Below are 15195 nucleotides of genomic sequence, written 5' to 3'. Positions count from 1 at the left end.
TCTGTTCTTTTTAAACATTTGATAGTCATAGATAAACTGTTTTAAAAATTACCTTTTAATGTCATGTCCTTGTTTTCAATCTTTTTCACCTTTCAACAAAAATTGGTAAAAAAAATTTTCCCTAATCAATTTTTGTCTTCTCTCCAGGAATTTATAAGAGAAATATATCTTCATAGTAGCTCCTTGTCATTGTTCACTGTCCAGTTTTGATTAATGCCTGGTAACTTTCCCCCCAGCATAATTACAAAGAAAGCTTGGGAAAATAACCCAAGCAGGAAATGTACAGAAGATCCATGAGACAGACAGAGTCAAACCAAACAAGTGACCTCTCTATGGATATGGGGGGCTGAAGTCTAGGAGTTCTCAACACTCCTAGAAACGTGTAAAACGTGCCATTGCCAAATATCAAATTTTGTTTTTTGAAATAGTAGTCAAAATTCTCTTTCCATACACACACACACACACACACACACACACACACACACACACACACACACGGATTATCAATTTCAAAATGTCAGTCATATCAAGGTCAAGACACTATGCTCAAGAAAATTTAAAGAAAATATTACTTGAAAATAATTTTTAATCAGCTATTGACCTTTGGAGATTTGTCACAGTAACTAGGGGAAGTGAATATTGCCCTGGGATAGCCGTCTAGTAATGAAGTACCCTCTTACAAGGAACATACCACATTGTACTAGATTGTTACATTTTACATTTCTCTACTTGGATCTACACCTAATTAAGCAATAAAAGGGACAGAGGACAATAAAAATGTGAGTTTTCATATCTTGCATCTATGGTTTCTTCAAACATTAATGCTCAGTAAATAGAGCAATCAAGGTAATGTTAATGGAAAAGCACATGACTTACTATAGCGAAGTTGGCCAAAGCTGACAAGAAAACAGTGTGTCAGCATAACCCAGAAGCCCTGAGAAGCACACAGGCTGAGGGGACTCCTTTATACTGCATCCCAACTGAATTCAGTAACATAGAACTGGAAACCAGTTAATCTAATAATAACCCTTTGCTCTAGAGAATCTTTAGAATTTATATTGTGAAATATATCCTTTCATGTTTTTTTAAAGTGAAAAAATAAAGTCAAATCTGGCATTTAAGCTAACACCCTCACTAAATAGATCCCTAAAATCATTCATTGGACTGAACTGAATTTATAAAGTTAAAAAGCATTAATGGAAGAAGCTAAAGAAAACCTAATAAAATGCCAGTTAGGCATGGCTGCTAACAAACTTGTATGTTAGTGTTTTGGTTTGGTGGTTGACTTTCTAAAAATATTTAACCGCAAAGAATTAGGTTCATGATGAACGTAGGACTGAAATGAGCCAAACTTCTAAACATGGACTTACAGTTGTCTTACTAAAATGGAACTCTTAAAGTTGGCATTTAGCAAAAAGTAAAAATAGGAAGAAGAATGTTCCCTTGAAAGCAGATTCTAAAGTTACAGTACAAACTCCGTGGTTGTATAACAAGTTCAAACAGACCTTTCTTCGTTGAAACACATGGATCCTTTTATCTTCAAAGCGACCAATGTCTATCGACAACAAGAAATAGAAAGTCCCCTCAATTAGGAAACTTCACATCAAGGATGACTTCACAACTTTTCACTTAGTGTAAACTTCATGCATCTAAACCTTAACCCAAAGTAAACATTCCCATGTATAAATCCACTAGATTCACTATGCTGCGTTTTGTTATATTTGTTTTGTTTTGAAACAAGGAAGCTCTTTCTTTGCAACCCAGGCTGTTCTTGAACTTCCTATGGAGACAGACTGGTCTCACATCGGAAGCAATCCTCTTGTCTCAGTCTCCCAAATGCTGGAATTATAGGCAACACCCCCATGCCCATGAAACACTATTATATATGCAAGTTGCAACATAGATTCTAAACACACTTGTCCATGTGTCATGTTACTGACTTTCAGTGCCAACTTACTGAGTGTTCATTGAGTATGGGACAGTGTTTTCAGATGGCCATTCTTTCCGACTATGGATTGGACTTCCCTGTATACTTCCCGGTGCTGACATGCTGTCCAGTGGCTTTAGGATTCTACACCTATACAACCAGTGTGTCTTTCTACACTGCAAAACGCCAGTGTCTTACAGCACAGCCTCCCCAGTTCACGTGCTTCCCAAGTCACTCAGAATCCTGGAGACAAAGAACTCGCAACTTCCTGAAGAGCTGAGGAGTGTGCTGATGTTTAGATAGTTGCCCTCTGCTCCACAGAAAGTCCAGTTAACTGCTCACAAGTGTTAAAGTATTCTAACATTTATTTATTTATTTACACAGGGAAAAAGTTAAAAAGCAGCATTCCAAGGACACATGCTCACAGATCAGAGTATATTTAGTGGGTAAACAACAGAATATTGGTGGTGGGGGGAAGGGGTGGTTGCCAGGTTTTATGGTCTATTTGAAAAGCCTATATGCTTGAACGCATAATCTTCCTAATTTATTGCAATTAATATTTTTAAATTATTGTACAAGGGACAATGATATTGTTTAAGTAACAGCATCTTTAGTCTGCATGCTGTTTCAATTATTAGGTTCATTAATATCGGTATTCGTTCTTTCAGCTCAGCAAACTACTATGGTTATACGAGTGTATAAATTCAAAACTTAATTATACTGTTGCAACAGTAATTAAAATGTATTGGCATGCACTGTCAATTAAAGCTATGTTCATAAGCTTACAGGAACGTGCATGATGTACCCTGCAGCTTGGGAGAAGCCACAGGAAAGAGCTGGATGATATTGTGGTGCAATAAATGACCAGGCTGCTATCCTAACACCCCTAAGACTCCGTGAGAAGACACAGCACACTTTACAGAAGATGTCCAGGGCTTTAGAGAACACTTTTCATTAAGAGAACCTATCTTCCCAGTTCTTTGTTCAGGATTCACAGCATGTCCTGCTTTTCACTGTAGATAATATATTCACCTTCAGCCCAGTTCTCCCTGATGCAGCTGGGACCTGCTATTGTTTGCTGCTGAAGCCTTATGGCTTGGAGAGCATCCTTGTGTTCTCATTGGCGCTACGGTATTTTAACATTACTCTAACAATCCTTTTTGCCTTAAAAGGACCCAGCGGCAAATGGCAAAGCTTCCAGCGCTATGAATTATTGCATTTTAAATTATTACAGATTACTTTGCAGAATATCTGGCAATGTCTTTAAAAAAAAGAAAAGAAAAGAAAGCACACCTTGCTAGGGTTCCCTAAAAGACCCCTAGAGCAAGCCCCTCCTCTGGATTACATAGGTCAGAAAGATTCTCAGAGACTAAAATCGTCATCAGTTCCCCAGATCATTATTTTAAATGTTGCTCCTAGACATCTGGATTTCCCCATTTTATAAAGAGGCAAACTGAAGCCGAAGGAGTCAAGTCAAATCCTTTGTGTAGATTTCTTGGGTGATTCATTGCATTTCCAGGAACTTAGGAGCCATGGTCTCTTGCAGGCAGAGTGATAATAGTGCCACAGAAAACACTTCACACCTAACCAGAGTTGGTGATTCCATGACTGTGGGGCATAATTCAGAAAAGAATTCAATTAAAAATAAATCAAGAGGAAAACATGAGCTTCTAATTCTCCACTCTGAGCCTTGAAGTTAATGTTAATATACTAACTGTATATACCTGGGCTATGATCCTTTCAAATTTAAACTTTGTCTTTTCATTGAAGAATTGAGGTTTGTATTTCTATATAGTATCTTTGAAATAAGTGATATACTCCCAAATCCAGCCCTTTTCTTTTCTGTTCATGTTTTTTTTTCTTCATTCTGCATCATTTGTGAAATGTTAGACTCTGTATAGTGTAAGTCCATGGAACCATAAATGTCCCTGGAGGGCACATGGCCCTCACAGCATCTAGCCACGTAACAGCTCAACTGTGTAATCATTTTCTATTCCATGCCACTCTTGTTGCTCCTTGCTAGAGTCAAAACTTGGGATGTGGGAGCTTTTCTTTATAGTTATCCAGTTGCTCAGTAAAATGGAAATGAACGAAAACTCAGAATTCAAGAGACAGGTCTGAGGAATGCAATTCTAGTCACCAGCGGGTCTGACTCTGGAGCAGGAAGCTGGTGAGCATTTGCCCAGAGACTTTCACATGTATTTCAATAGAGCTGGAGATGTCTGCCCACGGTCTTCACTCCTGTGGCTTCTGCTCAGCTGCTGGGTTTTCTACGTCGCTCAGCAGGCTTTACTCTGCTCCGTGTGTCTACCTGATATTTACAAACTGTTTCTGTTGATTACCGCAGGTTTACACCCTACGAGTGGTATAACCCCCACCCATGCAACCCCGACTCCGATGTGGTGGAAAACAATTTCACTTTGCTAAATAGTTTCTGGTTTGGAGTTGGAGCTCTCATGCAGCAAGGTACACCGGTTGCCCATGTTGTCACTTGCATCCCACAGTCTGCTGACAAGCTTTCAAGCTGGTAAACTCCACCATGAAACTAGATGGTAGGATGAAACACTCAGAGATATAAAACAACAGCAATAGACAAAGATTGCAATAGGGTCTAAGTGGAACTTCCTTTCTGTGTATCTGAAAAGAGCACCTCTTTCAAAAAGGGGACATACATTTCCCTGCAAGTAGTGAAGAATAAGGAACCTGTGTTAGTTATTTCCTCATTGGTGTAATCAAATAACTGACTAGAAGCAATATAAGGGATAAAGGGTTTGTATTGACTTATAATTAAGGGTATATTCCATCCGGTGTGGGAAGCATGGCAGCGGGAGCTTGGGGCAACTGTCACATTGTTTCTGCCGTCTGGAAACAAAGAACAATGACTGCTGTGCCCTGCTCATTTTGCCCATCTGTATTAATTTTTCCTTTTTATTAAGTTGACATCCCCAGCCTAGCAAGGTGCTTCTTACATTCATGGTCTTCCCACCTCAGCCAAACCTCTCTGGAAACATCTTCATAGACATGTCAAGAGATGTATCTCCTAAGTGACTCTAAACCTTGTCAAGTTAACAGTGATGGTTATCCATCACAAAACCTTAGGCTTCTTTTTTTAAGTAAATGCATTTCCACAGATAGACTTGCCCATCTTTTCCTTCTTGACCATAAATTCACAAGCCAAAGTATAAATGGAATGGAGTTTAAACCCTTAGAAGTTTGAATTCACTTGGATTCTTCCAATTGCTAACAGGACCTAGAACTTCCACTTAATTACCACTCTGAGAAACTCTACAGAGATTCACCGTAGCCATCCAATAACTTTTTACAATCTCCTTCAACTGGTAACCATAGCAACAGTAAACTGTAGAGGTTGGAGAAATAAAACTGAAACCGAAGAAATGTAATATATTTTATCTTTCTCTATGATTTCGGAGGTTTTTGGTTTTTGTTATGCAAGAAGGAGAAGTTGTTTTAACCTTTGGAAGCAATCCAACTAGTTTGTGGATTTTCTTCAGTTTGATTTCAGACGTATGGTCTATCAAATATTTCCAAGATTAAATGCATTAATTTAAGAAAATCATAAGTCACAGATGCTGTTGTATTTGGACTCTCTTTCCACTTAACAATAAGCTACAAAATAAATTGGTGAAAGAAAACCCAACTGGGATATACATTAAACATGTGTGTGATTTGAAAGTCAACTTGAGGTTTTTCATTAGGAGGTTGTTATCATATCATTTGAAATGTTTACATTCTGTGAATCCAACAGAGACAGAGAGAGAGACAGAGAGACAGAGAGAGAGACAGAGAGACAGAGGAGAGAGGGAAAAACAGAGAATATAAATGTGCATGTTGGTCATTGATATGAAAATACCATATAATTTAAGAAATGGACACTTCTATTTTTGTAGTCATGCATAGTTTATGTGGGGACTGTTAAATGGATGTAGACACAACCAGATTTAGTAGAAATCACTGGTATGAATTTAGAGCATCAATCCTGCAAGACACCCCCATTAGAAGTTGTGTCTTGCTTAACCAGTGCATTTAATTATTTAGGGTAATTATCATGTGAGCAATTATTCTGAGAATGAAGGAGGCCTCCTCCCATCCCTACAACTTGCCTTTTCCAGGAATAGAACAAAAAACAAATACACACAGGACTCACAGGCCACTCTGCAGACCTTTGCAGGTATATGCCTATTGTCATGTACATGTATCCATTTTTAAAACCTCGCTCACATATTTTCCCCATTTGGAGTTTACCAGCATCCACAGCAAACTGTGGGATGCAGTGTCTGTTAGTTACCACTACCTTGGATACATGACAGTCAGCCCCAGCCAGACTCTGCTTGTCTTCAAGAAGTTGACAAACATTCCTCAGAGCCAATGAGCATTTCCAAGTGTAGTGTTAGTGACTGTTCGTACATCTGCCCTTGATACACAGCGTTGGACCAGGTAGCTACTCATCATCATACTCTTCCCTGTGTTCAGAAGCCTGTCATTGTATTAAATTGGAAACCACTTTGTTTCGTTTCTTTTTTAATGTGATGATCAGACTTTCTCTTTTCTACAGAGCCTGAGCAAAGTCTGGATCAGGATTGGCTGTCATGTCTGCCATAAAAGGCACTAAAGAGACTTCAGCAAGTATTGTCTCATCCTGAGTATTTTCCAGTGGTGTTTTACTCTATACTATTACTGTTCTCATGGCTTCATCCTTTAGGGTACTGAACATGCACAAATCATCTCTTCTTGAGGGAGGCCATTTTGAAATACATCAGCTAACATTAAGAATTAAGAAATTCACAAAATGATATGAATTTTTTAAAACAATGCAAAGGAACATTGAGAAATTTCATGAATATATCTAATGAAAATTTAAAATGCAACTCCATTAGATTGCTACATTTTGCCCTAAATTCCTGAGAATTTCTTCTAAAATTAAAAATATTCATTTTAAAGTTAAAAAACAAAAATTTATATTTGCATGTCAAATCATTATTCATCTATAGATGACTTTCTACTTCCATGCAAAACACAATGATGCATAGATACAGATAAGTTGCAAGCCATCTTTTCATAAATACTACAAAATAACATAAGGATAAACTGATAGCGGAAAATTTGCACCTATGAGCCAAGAAAAACTGTATCTTTAATGTGATATTTTTCTCCTGTGGCTATTTTTTAAGATAAATGGTATTTTAATGGCATCTAACTAAAGATCTAAAATAATATCGCATTGCCACAAGGCTGCTAAATCAATTAAGTACAAAGATACAAGGCAATCTTGGGCTTTAAGCATACAAACCCATAGGCATACAAATCCTTTTAAACCACAAGATGAAAAAACAACAGCAACAGATTATTCTGCTAAATCCTTGGAGGCAATTTAATGGAAATGGTTACAAATTTGTGTAACGTTACACACCGAAATTCAAACAAACAAAAGAAGAGAATGAAAACTACAGTCAAACCATTTATCTCATCAGAGGGATCCAAGCACCACAGACACACTAAGAGCATTAAAGTAATATTTGTGTATTCAAAGCCCGGATACTCTGCCAGCCTGCACCTCCTCATCCCAGCTTTGAGCTGGTTTCGATTTCATGAGCAATGCCGTGTGTCTGCTTGTAGATTAAACCTGAGTATAAACTCATCCATTTGTAGACTAGTAAACTCCAATTTTTATTTCCATCTCACACCATTAATACCTACACGATATCAAGATACCGAGTTAGTGTAGAGAAAGAATTTTCCAAACCCTACTTCCAACCCACTGTACTCAAACATTTTGAGTCTCTGGGATTTTCAATGAGAGCTGGCCCCTGCCTGTTTTAACTGAACACATAAATTCTGGCATGATTTCAGGTTCATAGAAGTAATTCTAAGCATATCACCAGGAATAGGTTTCTGGCAAATGGACTAACTGAAATGCATTCATGAATCAGTTCAACTGAAGTGAACTCAATCGTACTTCTGGTCCCTTCCAACTTGACTACTTGGGATGTAGATGCCTACAGCTCCAAGTTGAGCTGGACTCCTCTCAGGATGTTTGACCAATAGAACCAATAGAGAGAGGAGGATTTTCTTAGTAAACACATATTAAGTATCTCCATGTTACCTTCGAAAGGCAACAAGTGACCTGAATGGTAGCTAAAATGAGTATTCCTACCAGGCACAACATCTCTCCACCTGGGAAAACAGCCAATTTTTTACAAATTCTTTATTTAAGGGCAAAAATGTACACTTTGAAGAACAGAACATGTCCTGTTTCAGCCAAACAAGACTGTAAATTATAGAAAAAATATATTGTATGTTTCCTTAAGAGTAATATGAAACAAAATGGTACCCACCCATAAAAAAAAAAGTGTGTCTGAGCTTCATTTCACATTATCTGAAAATTACCAATCTTTTTTGGTTAAGTTGCATGTTATAACTGCATCTGTAACCTTTTGAAAGTTCCTCACATGTTTTAACCTTAAATAAAAATAAGTTACCATCTTAGAGCTTTTCATCATTATAGAAAAACCTAAAATTTCTTATTTTCCTCTAAATAATGCATTAGGCAGTAATAAGGTCAAAAACCTTAGAATTAGCTCTTTACTTTTAAGCAACTAAATACATTTTAGTCTATCTCAGGGCTAAAAGCATCGTAAGACCATCAACTCTGACTACTTGTATTGTAAGCAGAAGTAATAATTAATAATAATAAGTAATAAGTAAGACTTAAAGAAAGGATAACTTGGATTTTTTACCAATTCTGGAAAACACATTCATTTCATCGTCACATAAGATAGTCTTTGAAGAGTTCCTCCCCCTTAGAATAATGACCAGGATGAGTCTCCTTTTGCTTGTTGACTTGATATAACACCCTAACTCTGATGATGCTGTCACAGGATCAGAGCTGATGCCCAAAGCTCTATCGACCAGAATAGTTGGAGGAATATGGTGGTTTTTCACCCTAATCATCATTTCATCCTACACTGCCAACCTGGCTGCCTTCTTGACAGTAGAGAGGATGGAATCTCCCATCGATTCCGCAGATGATCTGGCCAAACAAACCAAGATAGAATATGGAGCAGTCAGAGATGGTTCAACAATGACCTTCTTCAAGGTAAGCACCTGGCAAAGCCTTCTTAATGCTTGTCTCATACAGAGATGGTGGTGGAGAAATAAGAAAACCTCTTCAACTAGAGAAAAGATATTGGGCAATGTTTACAATGAAATGAATTATTAATGTCATAATCCCATTATGAGGAACTATATCCTTACCATAAAGACCTCCTTCTTCAGTCTCTCCTTCAATCCATGCTTTTTGTCTGTCTATTTACTTATTTCATGTTTGTTTTCTAAAGCAGAGTTTCATGTAGCCCAGAGTGACCTCAAACTCAGTATGTAGCTGAGTACAGCTTTGAACACATGATCCTCCTGCTTTTATCTCTCAAATGTTAGAATTATAAACACAGGCCACCACACTCAGCCTGATTGCCAATATAATACATTCAAATCTACAGATTAGTGTTCCCTTGGCCTTATTTTTTCACATGTATTTATTTATTGTACATGTGACTATATACACACACCACGGCACACATGTGGCAGTCAGAGGATAACTTTTACGAGTTGGTTTCCTCAGGCCTCTGGTCTCAGAGACTGAACTCAAGTCATCAGTCTCGGCAGCAAATGTCCTTACCCAGACCGCCTCACTGCCCCTTCTATGGCTTTTATATTTGAATATGATACTTCCTGGATACAATCTAACGATGCTTCTACAAAATGAAGATTTAAATAACACTAATTTATTTTCTGTTTGAGACTATAAGATAGAAGCATATGACCAAAAAAAAAAAAAGTTGATATTGGAACTAAGTTGTAGAATAATAAAACCAAAAACATCCCAGGGACCTAGGCAGGTCTACAGCTCTCCAGGAGTCATAAATGTTTTATGAGCATCAAAGGAGAATGATGTTAAACTGGGTTGAATTTTATGATCAAGTCCATTTCACTGTCCAGGTCTTTTTAATTAGTGAAAACAATAATGAAACTGATTTCTGCCTTGCTTATGAAGTAAGCCTTGGTATTTTTATTATCAAATTTCAGGTATTATACCTCCCATAAAATCAATTCTAATAGGCCCAGTAGGTTTAGTAATCATGAGGTGTGGCCCCTGACTTTATGAATGAAGAAGACAGGAGTTCGGGGAACTGAACCCCTTGCATAGTCATGTGCCTGGTCCTTTCCAGCAGAGGGGCTGCAGCCTTCTGTTGGGAAACACTGATAAACACAGAAATGCAAGGATCCCATCTCACCACAGTTAGAATGGATGCCACCAAAAAAAAAAAAAAAAAAAAGAAAGATGATATAAATGCTGACAAAGGTGTGGGAAAAGAGGGAATCTTATTCACTCCTGGTGAGAGTGTAACATCATATAGCCATTCTGGAAATCAACACATAGGGATCTCAAAAAATGAAATATAGAATTACCATATGCCCCCACTGTACCACTCCTGAGCACATACCCAAAAGTCTCCATCTCCTACTACAGACGAACCTGCACATCCACACTCATGATAGCTCTATTCACAATAGCAAGGAAACGGACCAGCCTGGCTATCCATCAACAGATGAATGGATTGTAAAATGTGGTGTACGCATGCAACAGAATTTCATTTAGCTATAAAGAAAAATGGAACCATGATATTTATGAGAAAAAAATAATGAATAGAGCCGGGAAGGAAGAAAACAGATTTTGAATGACAACAATGGAATATTGCCTGTCCTATGTGTCCCTAGCTCAGAATGTCTATATGTGTATGTAAGTTGTGGGGTCTGTGAAACTAGGAAGGAGACAGGAGAGTAAAGAGGTTTAAGGAAGTGGAGAAGGACACTAAGACGTAAGTGACATGAAATCAAGAGGAGTCGGGGAGGGAAGGGGTAGAAGGTGGTCAGGGAAATGGGGAGGGAAGGGGGTAGAAGGTGGTCAGGGAAATGGGGAGGGAAGGGGTAGAAGGTGGTCAGGGAAATGGGGAGGGAAGGGGTAGAAGGTGGTCAGGGAAATGGGGAGGGAAGGGGTAGAAGGTGGTCAGGGAAATGGGGAGGGAAGGGGTAGAAGGGGGTCAGGGAAATGGGGAGGGAAGGGGTAGAAGGTGGTCAGGGAAATGGGGAGGGAAGGGGTAGAAGGGGGTCAGGGAAATGGGGAGGGAAGGGGTAGAAGGTGGTCAGGGAAATGGGGAGGGAAGGGGTAGAAGGTGGTCAGGGAAATGGGGAGGGGAGGGGTAGAAGGGGGTCAGGGAAATGGGGAGGGGAGGGGTAGAAGGGGGTCAGGGAAATGGGGAGGGAAGGGGTAGAAGGGGGTCAGGGAAATGGGGAGGGGAGGGGTAGAAGGGGGTCAGGGAGATGGGGAGGGAAGGGGTAGAAGGTGGTCAGGGAGATGGGGAGGGGAGGGGTAGAAGGTGGTCAGGGAGATGGGGAGGGAAGGGGTAGAAGGTGGTCAGGGAGATGGGGAGGGGAGGGGTAGAAGGTGGTCAGGGAAATGGGGAGGGAAGGGGTAGAAGGTGGTCAGGGAGATGGGGAGGGGAGGGGTAGAAGGTGGTCAGGGAAATGGGGAGGGAAGGGGTAGAAGGTGGTCAGGGAGATGGGGAGGGGAGGGGTAGAAGGTGGTCAGGGAGATGGGGAGGGGAGGGGTAGAAGGGGGGTCAGGGAGATGGGGAGGGGAGGGGTAGAAGGTGGTCAGGGAAATGGGGAAGGAAGGGGTAGAAGGTGGTCAGGGAGAAGGGAGAGAAGAGGATAAAAGAACCAACAAAACTTCTGTTTGATTTCAGGAGGAAAGTTATACTTTTCCTGCTAACTAATTTTATTTTTAAAGAAATAACAAAAATAAAGGTTGGTGGTGTAAGGCAATGGGCTTATGAGTAAACAGAAAACATTTGTAACCAGAAGAAACTCTAAAAGCCCCTCTGCAAAGTTCACACTGGGATTCTTACAGATGAAGTCGTCAGCCCGGGGCTGGGTGGACGTGTAAGATATCCTAACTCAGAAACAGAAATTGCCGAAGGAAGACAAAGCAGGCACTGCACTGTCGGACGGTGTCCGTTCACTACCTAAGTGAAGAATTTCAGCAATGATTGCAGTAAGAACAGAAACTGATGTGGTGCAAGCATACCTAGAGGTTTATTAAACAGCAGACTAATGTTTAAAAAAAAGTAGTATACAGTTTTCTTATATGCTAAGAAAGACATTTTTAAAACTTTTTTTATATTAAGGATAAAGTGATTAATTTAGTAGGTATATACATCACAGAAATCATGTCTCCCTTGGAGAGTCAAATCTTGAGTAATGATTATAAATGCATACAAGACTTCCCAAGTTTCTGAAAAGTTTGGTAGTTTCTGCAAATCAGTACTGAAGAGGCACAAGTTCACCAAAGCTAACTTTCATTGTGGTTCTTGTCATAAACAAGGGAAGTCATGGTCAGGCACGTGAGACAGAAGAAAACGTACCAAAGTGAAGCATGTGTATCTGAAAAACCATTCCAAACTATTTATGTTGCTCGACATTATCATGGAATCTTGAAGCAGGGAAATGGGTGACTCTGCCATCCCATCTCACCACAATCAAAATGGTTGTCACCCACAAAGAAAACTGAAGACAGTAAGTGAGCAGAGGTGATCCCAAGGACTTTCAGAGGCACCCTTCCAACAGTGGAGGAGGGTTACTCTGAATTGTAGACCTGACCTAACTTTTCCAAAATTATGTCAAACCTCAAAGAAGTCTAGGAGGTTTCTTCCTCAAGAGTGGAGACCTAGTCTTCTGTTTTACTATTACATCACCATAATCCAGTCTAGTAACTGGTTCATAGCAAGTACTCAGAAAATACATCCAAGGTACAAACTAGTGACTGGTATACAGTAAGTACTTAGAAAAAATGTTCATGGTAAATGAGTAAGCGTGTAAACAAACGAGAGACAGAGACAACACACACACACACACACACACACACACACACACACACACACACACACACACACACAGGATAGGCAGCTAGAAACACAGAGGAAGAGTCCCTGTTTGCCAAGTCCTTCACTTTACACATCAGCCTGTGGCCCAGGGACTCTGTTCATCAAGAAGGAATTTATTTGCAAAAAGAAAACAAGGACTGAATCTGATTTTGCTTTCCCCCTTGAGGGAAGCAAGCTGTCAGAAAACTTCAGAGGGTGAACATTCAAGAATTCATAATCTAGATTGTTCTACAAGGGAAAGAAATATTCCAGCCTTTTTGCTGTCCAGATAGTTTCATCCAGAGAGTTCAGTCACTGAGTGACAGTAGTTACAAGTACAAGGAATCAATCCCATCAATGTCACCCTTGCTGTGCCCCCAGGCCTCCCTTCCTCCCTGCCTTTACCTCTTAAGTGAAAGCAAGAACCTCTTCTGAGTGGGAGGATTTGGTTTAACCTAGCACATTCTAGCTGGTGGTTGGAGCAGAAAGAAAGAGACCACTCAGTCACAAAAAAGACATATTCACATTGCATCGCAGTATAATGAATGTCTTTTTCAGAGAACAGAACAGTCTTCTGCAGCACTCCAGTGGTAACAACTGGTCCCTTTATTTCCATGGTGGGTTCAAATCATTCCAGCACTAGAGAATGGGCAGTCGTAGGGGCCACAGTTATTAACAAAGTCTACAATCAAACAAAATGCACTAATCCCTCACATTTGCTCTCTAGCCTATAAGCAAGTGTTTGGTATTTTACTTTATTTATTTACTTATTTATTTTTATTGAGAGAGTGTGTGTGTGTGTGTGTGTGTGTGTGTGTGTGTGTGTGTGTGTGTGTGTACATACATAGGTACATGCATGCTATGGAGAATGTGGAGGTCAGAGGACAAGCTACAGCAGTTGGTTCTCTCCTTTTACCATGAGGGTCCCAGGGATCAAAGTCGGATTGTCAGGGTTGGTGACAAATACCTTTACCCTCTGAGCCATCTCACTAACCTGGAATGATTCTACTTCCACAATAGCAATTAAAATTAAAAACAACTTCTAGCAATTTGATAACTAGAGCTTCCCACACAGTGTTGCTGCCAAGCACTATTCTCAAAGGATGTTTTTACTAAAGTGCTGTCTCCAAAGTGTGGCAGAAAATTGCTTGCAAAAAATTTAAATAAAAACCCACTGACATTTTCTTCTAGACTTTGTTGTTCTTACAAACAGCGTGATACCTTACATTCCAAAAGACTTGTATTCAATTCTCAATCTTTTCAATCAACACAATTTATGCTTTTAAAATAGCCCAAGTGAGTTTCTCTTTTCCATTATTTGGATTCAGGTAAAGTGTGGAATAGCTGTATTTTTAAAGATGTATGTTTTTAGTGTTTGTGAGTGCATGTGTGTGTGCCCATATGGGGTGTGTGTGTGTGTGTGTACATGAGTGCAAATGCCCAGAGAAGCAAAAAGAGGATATAGGATCCTCTGGAACTAGAGTTACTGGCAGTTGTGAGATGTTCAATGTTGGTGCTGAGAACTGAACTTGGGTTCTCTGGATGAGCAATCAGTGTTCTAACTTCAGTGTTATCTTTGCAGCCCCCTAGCTGACATTTTTGAAAGCAAAAAAACTGGGTCAGTATATGTCTCAGATGAGGAAGGCTTCTCTTTCATTGAGTCATTTCTATGTAGAAACACATTGGTCATCTAAGACTATTCATTTTGCGGGGGGATTGAAACACAGCTTACATTTCACAAAGTTTCAGAAATCTTTAAACACACATCCTGAAATTCTAGCTGACATTGCCCATAAGGAAAATAACAGCTGTACTTTTTTGGCCAAGGTCAGGGAACTGATGATACTTATTGTACACTGTACTTTCACAAGTTCATGTGCACTCCAAGTCTTAAAGTTTTGATCACCATGGATCATATAATAGTCTATTTGATCAAGGTGTGACATTCATCACAAGGACAATTAGCAAGCCATGGTTAGGGAAAGGCCAAGTACTTCACCAGCGGTCCTGGTACTGTTGAGTTTGTTTAGGAACTTAGATATCAGAGGACTACTGTGTTCTGCTTATGAAGACTTTATTTATAACAGAAATTTATAAGTCAGAAAATTCATAATTCAATAATTCAATAGAATTCAACAGAAATTACCAATGAACTATTTTATTAGAATTTGGGATGAAGCTGGTTAATAACCCAGAATTAACTATCATGATGCTATCCCTGTGTTCTACTAGTGGATGGCTTGTTCCCCTTAATTACCGAAATGCTCTGAA

General features: G+C 39.4%; 1 protein-coding gene across 8 annotated transcripts in view; it reads left to right on the top strand.

The window, feature by feature from the left end:
• Positions 1-15195, top strand: part of Grik1 (glutamate ionotropic receptor kainate type subunit 1) — a 389047-nt gene that overhangs the window by 340159 nt on the left and 33693 nt on the right. For all 8 annotated transcript variants that reach the window (XM_052741096.1, XM_052741089.1, XM_052741090.1 and 5 more), the window contains 2 exons: positions 4275-4393; positions 8824-9041. In XM_052741096.1, the coding sequence (XP_052597056.1) occupies positions 4275-4393; positions 8824-9041 (337 nt within the window). The remainder of the gene's footprint in view (positions 1-4274; positions 4394-8823; positions 9042-15195) is intronic.

The sequence above is a fragment of the Peromyscus californicus genome, unplaced genomic scaffold, assembly GCF_007827085.1.
Source record: "Peromyscus californicus insignis strain IS unplaced genomic scaffold, ASM782708v3 Scaffold_16__1_contigs__length_79575227, whole genome shotgun sequence".
In the NCBI taxonomy this organism is placed as follows: domain Eukaryota; kingdom Metazoa; phylum Chordata; class Mammalia; order Rodentia; family Cricetidae; genus Peromyscus; species Peromyscus californicus.
The sequence above is the reverse complement of the archived record's forward strand: the minus strand, read 5'-3'. Positions and strand labels throughout refer to the sequence as shown.